This window comes from Pogoniulus pusillus, chromosome 34, assembly GCF_015220805.1.
Source record: "Pogoniulus pusillus isolate bPogPus1 chromosome 34, bPogPus1.pri, whole genome shotgun sequence".
NCBI lineage: Eukaryota > Metazoa > Chordata > Aves > Piciformes > Lybiidae > Pogoniulus > Pogoniulus pusillus.
In genome coordinates, this window is record NC_087297.1 from 7,761,222 (window position 1) to 7,774,648 (window position 13,427).

The 13,427-nt window shown below is 44.0% G+C and overlaps 1 protein-coding gene across 3 annotated transcripts in view; it reads left to right on the plus strand.

Annotated features, from left to right (window-relative positions):
- The window catches only part of MAPRE2 (microtubule associated protein RP/EB family member 2), a 92,242-nt gene that overhangs the window by 57,034 nt on the left and 21,781 nt on the right, over positions 1 to 13,427 (plus strand). For all 3 annotated transcript variants that reach the window (XM_064170686.1, XM_064170687.1, XM_064170688.1), the window contains 2 exons: positions 10,345 to 10,490; positions 13,098 to 13,311. In XM_064170686.1, the coding sequence (XP_064026756.1) occupies positions 10,345 to 10,490; positions 13,098 to 13,311 (360 nt within the window). The remainder of the gene's footprint in view (positions 1 to 10,344; positions 10,491 to 13,097; positions 13,312 to 13,427) is intronic.

Sequence of the window (13,427 nt, forward strand, 5' to 3'; positions counted from 1 at the left end):
GGCATCATTTTTTGAGGAGGGGAAAAAGGGGCATTAAGATTTGTCATGCTGTTATATGACTAATCAATTCTTGTTCATTTTTGCTAATAAGGAGCAATTGAAAAGTCAGATAAAGCTAAAAGGAAGGCAAGAAGGAAAAAAAAAAGGGAGGGATGGAAGCAGGGGTGGACGTGGGAGGATGCTAAGTTTGAATTAAAAGCTTGAGGGTATTACTTTGAGCTGCCTAGATGTGGCAAACACTCAGATGCTCACATTTTACAGCCAACCTAGCAATACTTTTGGAATTCTGAGCTTTAACAGTAGGAAATAATTTACTAAAGGCCTTATTAGAGAATACCTAAAGCTTAACGTGACAATTCATAATGAAGACAGAAAAATCAGTCATTTCTTATTGCTGTGTTGAAGGAGCTTTGATAATACACATCCTGTGGCAGTACCAGCCTGTTCCCCACCTGCCATTTGACAGGAACAGAGCTGCTGGGATGAGGAGCAGCAAAGGAAGAGGTTGGCTTAGTCATAAAGTATTTGTATTCTTTGGGAGCTTTAGATGCATTTTTGTCCCTGCTAAGTAGGCCAAGCAAAGTGCAGTGTCCCCTGAGCTTTCTGAATGCCTGCTGTAGTTGTAATGTGCCAAAAAGTCCAGGTTATAGATGGATGCAGCCTTGGAGAGTCTAAATTTAGTCTGCAGCTCCTCTGGTAATTTAGCTCTGACAACTCAAGAGAGAATCTCTGAACATCTCAAAGCCATACCCTTCTCTTCACTTGAGGCGAGCGTCATTTTGCCACTTGTTGGTCTCTGAGTTGGACTTTCTGCAAGGCTCTTAACCTGAGGAGGAAATGTATCACCCACAGCGTTCATTGCAGGCTGGAGAATTGCCTTTGGATGGGCATTAGACTTGGGAGTGTTTAAATTGCTACGTGAATGAAAATGGAGAGCCACCGAGTAGATTTAGTGCTGTAGGATCCCATGTGCAACACCCATAGTCTTGGAGTTGGAAATGAATTATGACACCAGTTGTTTCTTAGGAGTCATGCTATTTCTGTAATGAATACACAGTGGCTTCTTAAGAAAAATTCTGACTAAACAGCTTGTAAGTGCATTTTCTTTACCAAGGCTGTTTTTCATCTATAGGGAATACCAACTGAATGTGTTTCAAGGCTTTTCACGAGTGTTTGGCTGCTACGTGAGAGTGTATTCAAAATAAGAGTCAGCAGGAGATTAGAGAGGGCTTGCCTATGAATTAAAAAGAGACAACACGAAGTGTACAAGCTGTATAAATTATGAATAAGGAAGCTAGAAATGGTAAATGTCTGTAGAAAGGAAAACGCAGCCTGAAGCATGGTGTAAGTTCTGTCATAGCTATACTCGTGTAATCCTTTGAGGTTAAAGCGATACAGAATCCTCTCCCCTCACTCCTGCATTCCAGAATTCTCATTAGAATGATAAACTTGCAAATTGTCTGGCCTCCAGTGCATGCAGACCTTCTGTCTTGCAGGATTTGTGTGCAAGGATCGAGGATTAAAGGCGGGCTGGGTTTATTTCCTCTTGCCTTTAATAAATGGCTACATTATAAAGAGCGCATGTGGTTTGGCATTTTCACATTTCAGACTGTGATGGTTTCCCTGCAGATGTCCTGGATATTGCCACAGGGGATTTTTTCATGTGGTGACTGCTGTAGCTAGTACAGTTGGCATTCCTCCTGTGAAAATACATAGTCTCTACATACCTTTTCTTGGTACTCCACCATCCTGTTCTTGCAGGAAGGCAGACAGTGTGAGGACAGGGCAGATGTCATCTTTGTTGTTTTTTTAACTCCAGCTCAGGGCTTGGGGGAGAGCTCCATCACGTTTTCTGCAGCCTCTTATCCTTTGTGACTATTACTGTGTGGGGAGAATATAGACTGTCCAAGGTCTTTGCATCCAGGGACTGCACACTGGGACTCTGTGCCTTGGGACTGGTCACCAGCCCCAGTAGGGCTGAGGTGACTGGAGAAGGGTACTGTCCTGACAGAGAGATGGTAAGAAGGACTTCCTTTTGTGTGCTGTTTGTCTACATATACTCAGGCCAGTGGGCTGTATTCTGTGGTTTAGTTGCCAGAGTTTTGTCATGGCTCAGAAGGTGTATTTTGCTCAGTACCACATGAGTCCGTATCTTCCAACAGGTGTGCTACTGAAATCTGCACTGTAGGATGCTGTTGGAGCAATTGGTGCCGGCATGATTTCTGTACAGCCCACTGTGCTGGTGCCTGCAGAGCTGAAGCATGTTTCAGCATCAGTGGGTTTGGGTTCTCTACAGTTTGCAGCCTTGCAAAGGCTGTGTCTATAGAGCAACTTGGAAACGTGCTTAAAACATTGAATTGTAGAATCAACCAGGTTGGAAGAGACCTCCAAGATCATCCAGTCCAACCTAGCACCCAACCCTATCCAGCCAAGCAGACCATGGCACTAAGTGCCTCATCCAGTTTTTTCTTGAACATCTCCAGGGATGGAGCCCATTCCAATGCAAATCACTCTCTCTGTGAAGAACTTCCTCCTTACATCCAGCCTGAACCTCCTGTGTTCTGTTGCTGGTTGCCTGGGAGAAGAGACCAACCTCATGTGGCTACAGCCTCCCCTCAGATAGTTGTAGGCAGCAATGAGGTCACTCCTGAGCCTCTTGTTCTCCAGGCTGCACAACCCCAGCTCCCTCAGCCTCTCCTTGTAGGGTTTGTGTTCCAGGCCTCCCACTTGCACTCTGTTTGAAGGAACAACAGGTGTGTTGTCCTGAGGTCATGCAGCACAGAGGATGCTTCGTGTCAATAACTCTCTAATGTCTTCCATATGATGTTTAGGATTAGAGGGATACAATGGATGTAAATGATCAGATTTAAGATCACTTCCAAAACTTTCTGAGGAAGCTTGCAAAGCCATCTCAGGAGATTCCCAGGCAATGGTTTTTTAATTTGTTTTTCTCTTAGATGTCATTCATTAAGAATTCAGGAGGAATAGAACTTAAAGAAGGTTTTTACTTTGGAAAGATTACTGTTTATAAATTACTGCTTAATTACTCATTGCACTCGCAGTCAGTTGCTTGACCTCCCCTCTTTTAAAAGATCTTGTTAGATTTTGCATGCTACTTTTTTTAGGCCTGATGAGCTGTGCAGCTATTTTAAGTTAAATGGGAGCTGTGTTTTCCAGAATTATTCTGACTTTCCCATTTAAAAATTAATGAGCTTAAAAAAAATATTGCTAAAAAAATAAGTATTAAAAGCTCTACTGTGTACAATTTATGAGCAACTTAGCAGTTTACATGTTTAAGAAGGAGAGAATACAAGTTGACCCAGGGGAAACCTCCTTCCCACGTGTTACAGGGAATGATCAGTGGATATTCTGGCCTGGACTCGATCTTAAGGGGCTTTTCCAACCAAACTGATTGTGAGGTGCCCCAGCTGTGTGGAATACAGGAGGGCTTTCTGAAGCAGGTGTCACTTAGACACATGTACAGTTCTACTGCTACCTGAAAGTGAGAGGTCTGGCAAACATGACCCATGAGGAGCGGCTGAGGGAACTGGGCCAAGAGGAAATGGCCTCAAGTTGCATCAGGGGAGGTTTAGGTTGGATGCTGAGAGGAAGTTCTTTACTGAGCAGTTGGTCAGGCACTGGAGCAGGCTGCCCAGGGAGGTGGTGGAGTCACCATCCCTGGAGGTGTTTAAAAGGAGAGTGGATGTGGCACTTGAGGCTATGGTCTGGTGATTAAGGATGCTGGGATGAAGGTTGGACTGGCTGATCCTGGTGGTCTCTTCCAACCATAGTGATTCATAGTGATTAGATGTTGTGCTGAGGGGTTTGGTTTAGTCAAGGACTTGTTAGTGTGAAACTGATGATTTGACTCAATGATCTTGAAGGTCTTTTCCAATCTGAGAAATTCTGTGATTCTGTGAAGGAAGGCTGGAGCATGGAGGGGGCAGCTGCTTCTTGGTGGCAATTGACAGGACTAGAGGAGATAGCTACAAGCTGCACCAGGGGAGGTTTAAGCTGCATGTTAGGAAATCTGTCTTCACTGAAAGGGTTATCAAACATTGGAACAGTCTGCCCAGGATGATAGTGGAGTCACTTTCCCTGGAGGTGTTCAAGTGATCTGTGGACCTGGTGTTTAGGGACATGGTTTACAGAATCACAGAATGTCAGGGGCTGGAAGGGACCTTAAAAGCTCATCCAGTCCAACGTCCTGCCAGAGCAGGATCATCTATACCAGATCACACAGGAACACGTCCAGGCAGGTTTTGAATATCTCCAGAGAGGGAGACTCCACAGGATCAGGCTCACAGGATGTCAGGGGTTGGAAGGGGCCCAAGGAGATCATCAAGTCCAACCTCCCTGCCAGAGCAGGACCACACAATCTAGCACAGATCACAGAGGAACGCATCCAGGCAGGCCTTGGAAGTCTTCAAGGAAGGAGACTCCACAGCCTCCCTGGGGAGCCTGTGCCAGTGCTCTGTGACCCTTACAGCCAAGAAGTTCCCCCTTGTGTTGAGGTGGAACCTCTTATGCTGTAACTTACACTCATGAACTTTGCAACCCTCCTGGGCAGCCTGTTCCAGTGTTCTGTCACTCACAGTGAAAAAAATTTCTCCTCATGTCTCCATGGAACTTTGGTGCCTCAAGGTTTAGTGTTGACCCTTCAGTGCAGTTTGGCAGGATGATCTTGGAGGTCTCTTCCAATCAGATACATTCTTTGATTCAGCATCTCAGTGACCACCATAAGGTTGCAGGAGGGACAGTGTTCTGTAGGCTGTGGTGTGTGTTGCTTTCCTGCACAGTCCCGTGGATTAAGCAGGCAGTAGATTGGTGTGGGCTTGGACATTGACTGGGGGATGGACTGAGACCTCTTACACTGAGTGGTTGTTTCTTTAGTTGGAGAGAGAGAGAATTTTGTTGATCTGTATGCTGGGTCACAGAGGTGCTGCTGGAAATGCTAAAAAAAAGTGCTTGGAGAAGACTGAGGGATCTCATCAGTGCTTATGAAAGTGAATGGGTGAGTGTCAGGAGGATGAAGCCAGACTGTTCTCAGTGATATCCATGAAGGGGACAAGGGGCAATGGGGCAGACAGGCACACAGGAGGTTCCACACAAACACGAGGGAAAATCTTTTGCTTTGAGGGTGACAGAATACTGGAAAAGGCTGCCCTGAGAGTTGGTGCAGCCTCCAGCTCTGGAGACATTCAAAATCTACCTGGACATGTTCCTGGGTGATTTGGTTTAGGTAACCCTGCTGTAGCACAAGGATTAGACTGGATGATCTTTGGGTGTCCCTTCCATCCCCTGCCGTTCTCCAAGTCTATGTAATTTGAAGAGTGTAGTGGAGAACTCAACAGAAGTTGTGTTATTGTTTTAAACATGAGAGCTATGTGTAACACAACTTCATGCTCACAGACATGAACACTTTAAGTAAAGGCAAAAATAAACAAACCCACCACCACCAAAAAAAACCCAGCTAAACAAACAAGCAAAAAACCCCAAACACACCCAAACAACTCCCCCCGTAAATGAACAAACAAACAAAACCCAAAGCCCCACAACAAAAACAACCAAACCACAAACCTTGAGTGTCAGAACAACCATATTTGGAATCTAACTGAAAATCTGGGCTCTGAAAGTCAAGAACCTACTGCTGTTTGCCTGCCTTTACATCGCTCCCAAGGAAGCAGCTCTAGGAAGCCTGAAGCAAAAGGCAAGCCCTGAGTGCCGCTCTGCTGTAAACAGTGATTGCTGGTGTTTGTGTGGGTTTTTCTTCTCTCTTATCAAAACCATGCTGTCACACGTGCTCCTTGCCAAGGAGCTGCTTTTTTGTTGTTGTCACCCCAGCAACAGCACTTCTGGGTGTGTGCAGCTCCCCGTCAGCACCAGCAACCATCGCTCCAGCGCTGGTGACTAATCCATGTAGAAGTCATCCTGCATTTTCCAACTGCGTGGTCAAGTTACTGCAGCTTTGGAGGGAATGAATAATTTGAAGGAACTTGTATGTAATGTGACTGGATTTGATTTTAGATAAGCTGAAAAGTATTTCCTTAAAGCACACAAACAGACAGTTCTCATGACAGAAATCCCAAATGGGATTTTTCAAGTATCAAATATGTGAAAATCAGTTCAGCTGAGTCCTGGTTAAGATGTTTAAACATGAATTGCTTGCCATTTGAGAACAAAATTATTACTAAGCACTTAGAGCAAATCTCCAGTGGAGCACTGAGCTCTTTTTGCTGTGTTTTGGACAGCAGAGTTAAAGTGAAGCAGCTCTGTCTGTTCTTGGGCCCTTTGTGTTCGTTCCTGTGCTGGCTGATGAGGGTTTATGTGACCTTCTGGGATCTTGCTGCCAGACACTGCAGGGGTGAATGAGGAGGGACACAGTCTTAGAATCCTAGAATGGCTTAGACTGGAAAGGACCTTAGAGATCATCTACTCCAACCTCTGCATGATGTGCAGGGATGCCTCTCAGCTAGACTCTGCTTCTCGAGGCCTCATCCAACCTGTCCTTGGACACCTCCTCTCTGGGCAACCATTTCCAGACTCTCCCCACCCTCATACTGAAGAACTTTTTCCTAAGATCCAGTCTAAACCTACTCTCCTTCAGCTTAAAACCATTCCATCTTGTCTTATTGCTAGATATCCTTATGAAATGTTCCTGTCCAGCATTCCTCTAGGATCCCCTCAGGTATTGGAAAGCTGCTCTAAGGTCCCTCTGGAGTCTTCTCCAGGCTGAACAATCCCAGCTGCCTCAGCCTGTCCCCATAGCAGAGATGCTCCAGTCCTTGGATCACATTTGTGGCCCTCCTCTGCACTCACTCCAACATCTCTATGTCCTTCTTATACTGGGGATGCCAGAACTGGACATGGCATTCAAGGTGTGGTCTCACAAGAGCAGAGTGAAGGTGCAGAATCACCTCTCTTGACCTGCACCAGCCTCTTCTGACACTGTGGCAGACTGACCTGGCTGCCCCTGCTGGCAGCAAATAGCATTTTGGCAAAACCTGAGCTGCTTTCAAAATATTTCTACTAACTTCTTTAAACATACTACAGTTAGCACACTAATAAAGAAGTCAGTTTGCAAATAATATTTGCCTTTTTACTTGATAAATATGTGAACATAAATGCAAAATTAACCCCAAAAACTCGAGGGGTTTCCCTCCAGCTGAAATCTAGAAAGCTGACAGCATAAAAACTGGTTGCAAAGAGGATTCTCTTGTCTTCATTTTTATCTCCTTTAATTCCTCTGTGCTTTAAATAGTCAGAAGCAGAAGTGGTTTAGCATTAATAAGAAAATACATGTTTGCATTTGTGAAGTCATGGTCCTCCAGATGGAAGAGGGGAAAGGAGAAGAGCTGAAAATCTGCAGTGGTGCAGAGTGCATATGCTTCAGAGCAGAGTCAGTATGGACGGTCTGGGAAGTGAACACAGCAGGCAAAGAAGAGAATAGGACAGAAGATGAAAAGTATAGGACGAAAGCTAGAATGAGTTCAGCACTCTGAGCCCTGGGAAAGATTAGCTGCAGCTCTGAAAATGCTGCAGTATTATTCTGATTTCATAGATCTCCCAGAATCACAGAATGTCAGGGGCTGGAAGGGACCTCGAAAGCTCATCCAGTCCAACTCCCCTGCCAGAGCAGGATCACCTAGACCAGAACACACAGGAACGTGTCCAGGCAGGTCTTGAATATCTCCAGAGGGGAAGACTCCACAAGCCCCTGGGCATCCTGTTCCAGTGCTCTGCCACCCTCACAGGGAAACAATTTCTCCTCATGTTTACAAGAAACTTCCTATGCCTCAGCTTCCACCCATTGCCCCTTGTCCTGTCATCAGGCATCACCCAGCAGAGCCTGGCTGCATCCTCCTGGCACTCACCCTTTACATGTTTGTAAACATCAATGAGGTCACCTCTCAGACTCCTCTTCTCCAGGCTAAAGAGCCCCAGCTCCCTCAGGCTCTCCTCATAAGAGAGATGGTCCATTCCCTTCATCATCTTTATGGCTCTGTGCTGGACTCTCTCAAGCAGTTCTATGTCCCTCTTGAACTTGGTTTCATGGAGATTTTCAGCCTTATCACCGCATGTGTCAAAACTCCTCAACTGTAATAGCTTTAAACCATCTTTTCATTTCTCAGTTTGTTCTTTGTATCTTAATTGTGCCCAAGCATCCCTTCCCCTCTTCTGGCAGCGGCCTGCCTGCCCAACCCCATGAGTCCAGTCCCCTCTGGTGCTCTGCCCTGAGCATGGTGTGGGAAGCCCAGGCAGCACCTGCAGACTGTGATGCTGCAGGGCTTTTTCCAGCTCCAGCCCAAAGTGGTGGCTGCTGGGTTTACAATCAACACAGCCATGTTCACAGCCCAGAGCCTGCCCTGTGACTCTCCTCTGGAACTAATGTTGCATCAATATTCTATAGAACAGAATCAAAACACAAAAGGATGTTTAGCCACTGGTTCTAAATTGCCTGTTAAATAACACAGGCTAAGAGGTTTTCAACATTGATCACTCTTCTACAGTCCTACCAGCTGTAGTTCTCATCAGCCATTTGAGTAGCTTTCAGGTTATTTCTGTTTGTGTGTGTGCATGTTTATGCATAGAAAAGTTTTTTGGACATAAAAGACAAATTTGTTGTGAGAACCAATGGAATAGGCTGCTCAGGGAGGTGGGGGAGTCATTGTCCCTGGAGATGTTCAAGAAATGTGTGGATGTGGCACTTTGGGATGGGGTTTAATGGCCGTGGTGGTGTTAGACTTATGGTTGGACTCAATGATCTTAAAGGTCTTTTCCAACCAAAGCAATTCTGTGGTTCTGGACAGGCAGTATGTTTTCAGCTCCTCTGTATAGATTTGCTAAGGTTTAGGGGTGTTGTTTTTTTTTACCTTCAGTTTTTATGTTCTTTTTTTTTTTCTAGAAAATGTAGGGAAGTTTTAAAGTCTTGAATAAAATATAGTGGCATGAAAATCCTTTTGTTCATGTAAATTATGCAAGAGATATGTCACAAGCCATATCGTTATCTCTGCTGCCAGCTTCTATGCATTCTGTTAAAGATATTCCTTTCCTGTAATGCACCTGCCTTGAAGCCTCAGTTGTGCAGCCTCAAGTGCTGTCCAGTGTGCAGAGGACCACACTTCCATGTGCTGAGGCTGGGATAAGGACATTGCAGTTTTGCATCTCTTAGAGGAGGGCTGTTCTGTCTGCTACCCCCCGGGAAATCTCAGCTATGGGCAGCATGGAAAGTGTTGTCCCCATTCTCCTGTGCTGATGCTTGACATTCAAATGTAATGTGACAGCTACAAGCTTTAGAAGGTATAGTTTTAAATTATAAATACATACCTATATAATACTAAATATGTACATAACCTACATGTCCAAAATCAGGTAATCTCTCTTGGCTGCAGTGATATTTTTACGTTCTCCTGTTGCTGTGCCAGGCAGGGAGTTGGGAAGTTTCCTCTCATTGCAGATCCCAGTGTTTACTTCGGTCCACGTTGGTAGGCTGCCTCTGTAGCTCAGGAAGGAGAGTTACAATGAATGGGGTTTGCCAGTGTAATAAAATCCCTCTGTTGTGGAAACAGCCCAGCAGCCAGCTTCGATGTATCGGAGACCAGGTTCGTGCTGTCATGTGGATGCAGTCCAGTGCTTTCTGCCCTCCGGTGCTGTGCAGACCCAGGACCACCTCCTGGCTGGCAAAGACACAGAAACTCCTGCCAGCACGATGGGAAGGAAACACAAGGAAATACCATAACGAGAGCCTTAAAGCTTGTAAGACTGTATCTGAAGGCATGCAGATGGAATTTGTGTTACCAGCAGAAGGAGAAAATCTCCTGTGAACACTTTGGGCTTCTCGTTTTCTAAAAGGATCTAGATGAAAGGTTGTGCAGTGCATTTTCAAGGTCTCCAGGCAATTACTTTGGTATCAGAGTAAAGCTTATAATTGGGGTATGGGGAGGATGAAAGGACAGAGTTAGGAACAAATTCAATTTATAACATGAAATGATTGCATAATAATCCTTTTGCATTAAGTTAAATAGCAATGAGTTTAGCCAAGCCATACATTATCTGTAGGTCCATGCTTTTAATTGCAGTGTCATTTTGCTGTTGCTACATATCTGCTAGTAGTCCTGCTAAGGATGAGTTTTGAATAACTAATTGTGTTTATGAAGCTTTCTATGAGTAGATGGAAATATGTCATCTGATGTTTTTAACTTGCCAGAAGGCTCCATTTCCTGTAGGGAATATTCTAGTTTGATTCCTAATCACATCAAACCCATTGCAAATATCTAAGCAGAAGGTGTCCTTGGAATAATCTGATATTGGGTTTTTTATAACTATCTTTTTCTCTTGTTATAGGAGCAGCTTACTGCCAGTTCATGGACATGTTGTTCCCAGGGTGCATTAGCTTGAAGAAAGTAAAGTTTCAGGCAAAGTTGGAGCATGAATACATTCACAACTTCAAACTCCTGCAGGCATCATTTAAAAGAATGAATGTGGATAAGGTAGGCATTCTCTGTGTTGCCATCACTACACATTTTGAAAACTCTGTGACCTGGATAAAAACAATAAATAGGAAAAACAAATTTCAGAACACTTGAAGTCTACTTTTTCAGCATTTGGACTGAGAACTGGAGTAATAAGTTGTATATGAAGATGTTCTTCTTGAGCTTTCATAATGCTGTCTGCAACTACCTGAAGGAAAGCTGTGGCCAGGTTGGACTCTTCTCCCAGACAACCAGCAACAGAACAAGGGGACACAGTCTCAGGCTGTGCTGGGGAGGTCTAGGCTGGATGTTAGGAGGAAGTTGTTGGCAGAGAGTGATTGGCATTGGAATGGGCTGCCCAGGGAGGTGGTGGAGTTGCTGTCCCTGGAGGTGTTCAAGCAAAGCCTGGATGAGGCACTTAGTGCCATGGTCTGGTTGATTGGACAGGGATGGGTGCTAGGTTGGACTGGATGATCTTGGAGGTCTCTTCCAACCTGATTGATTCTATGATTCTATAATCTGAAAAGAGTGTTTAGGTATAAAGGAAGAAATTTGGCATGCTCTGTTTAGGTACAAACTGAAAATTGAGTCCATGTGTCTGCTGAGGAACTGCGTGGCCCAACTCATTATATTTTAATATCAGAGACCCTTCTGATAACACGCCGTGTGTTGGAAATTCTTTGCCATCAGTGAACCTTAGATACTCTAAAATTACTGCTGACTTGAATTTCCAACAAAATAACTTGGAAATATGCTGTTCTCATAAGTATTCCACGTTTCTTGTTCAAAACAGGCTTTAGGAAATATAAGTTATTCAAGAGCTGGAATAATTTACCCAGTGATTCAGTAGGTTGGGCAGCACATGTGACCTTGTTAAAGTTAAGAATGGAAGTGGCTTGTTCAACCTTGAGCTTGAATGTGAGAGTTTGATGGACTCACCAATTGCTGTGTTGATAAAAATGAATAATGAAAGCTGTGTGGCTGTACTCTGAGTTTTACACAGATGCACTACTTGTGTGCCCTTTTAAGGTTTTACTCTGGCTTTTATGTTGCCTTACTGTTAACAGAGTCTCCTAAGACCTTTATAAAACACTGCAAAACCCTCACTCTTTCCTGAAATGTTGTAGGTGCTTCCACTTGCAGTGTGATTTGCTACTGAGACATTGTCTGTTGCCATTGTCTGTTTTTTCTGGGGGGAGCAAACTTACCGTAACTTCTCAGTGTAGAGTTAAGATATAAATGAAGCAACCTGAAAGGACATGCAGAATGCACTATCATGGACTCATAAAATTCTGTATAGTTGGCTTAACCTTGAAGAAAAAATTAAAGTTGCAATGGTTTTAGGTACACTTTTCCCAGCTGAAAACTGAATGCCTCTGGGAGGCATTAAGAGCTGTTCAACTTGGGTCTTTAATCAGCTGCATGAATTAACAAGACTGGACAGCCTTTATTCTGCAGTTGCACTCTTTGTCTGCCATAGTTTATGGGAAGCTTAAGCGCTTCAGTATTGGCCCAAGACACCTTCTGGAGCTTTCATTTGTGTGAAAAAATTTGCAGGATGTGGGTATGGATGACATATGGAAGGTTGTCATTTGACAAGTGATGCAAGATCAGCTTTTTACCTACTCCTAGCTCACTGTGGCAAACAATGAGCTCATTAAGTCAGTTATTATTGTTTTGGACACACAAAGCAATGAAGGTCTTTCAAATCCATAATTTATTCTGATTCCTTCTTTTCCTACCTGTACTGTTATCTCTCCAAATACAAGTGATGAACAGTTTAACAATGTCACCCGGAAGACTTACATCTTCATTTGCCCATGATCTTTCCTCCACAAAGAGTTGCCAAGGCCATTTTGACAGCAAAACTGGAAATTTTACCACAGCCTTCCCTGTTCAAAAGTAGAAAGCAGACAGATTTTCCATACCCATTTTACAACAGGGACATCTTCCCCTTTAAAATACAGATCATCATAGCCTTTCTTTTGCTTTACTAAAACTTCTTAGGCGTTTTAGTCACCTTCATGTCCTCAGACTGTTCTGTGTATAGCTATATATGGAGTAGAAAAAAATGACAAGGTTAAAACCTCAGAGTTACTTTGTTTGATGAACATGTACTACCAAAATGTAGGTTGGTTTGAACTTCAGCGTGGAAAAGCTGCTAGTTTGGGGCTTGGTTTTGGTTACTTTGGGTTTGGGTTTTTTTGTAGTTCAAAGTAGAGCAGAGAGCAGGATGCTCCTGCCTGGTCCTTTTGAAGAACTGTGCATTTTCAGTGTGCCAAGTGTAAATCTCTAGTTAGCTGAATGTGGTGTTACTCTTAGAACAGCTCCACTCATCGTGGCTCTCACTGCAAAAAGGAAGGAGTTGCTCTGTTGAAGGGCACTTAAGGCTCACAGAGAGCCACTGCATAGCCACTTCAAAGGCTGGTTCTTACTTTTGGCTTTACTTCTGAGGAGCGCTTGCAATTCCACCGTAATTGCCTTTCTTTTGGGCAGGAAACAATGGCAGAGGAACATGTGCTGATAAAGTTAGCTTTGGGGTTTTCTTTCAGAGCAGTGTGCGTGTGTAGTTTGGGTTTTTCACATGGCAGTGATATGTTACTGAACCTTTATTCTACCTTTCAGGTAATACCCGTGGAAAAACTGGTCAAAGGGCGCTTCCAAGACAACTTAGATTTCATTCAGTGGTTCAAAAAGTTCTTTGATGCTAACTATGATGGCAAGGAGTATGATCCTGTGGAAGCTCGACAAGGCCAAGATGCAATTCCTCCTCCAGATCCTGGAGAACAGATCTTCAACCTGCCCAAAAAGTCTCACCATGCAAACTCTCCTACTGCAGGTATTTTGGACTTTGAACATTTCCCTGTCTGCCTCTGAAGACAAACTGTGATCCATCTTACATAAATAGCACTTTAAAATGATTTCCTTGTGTGGGAGGGACGTTTCTTTTTGTCT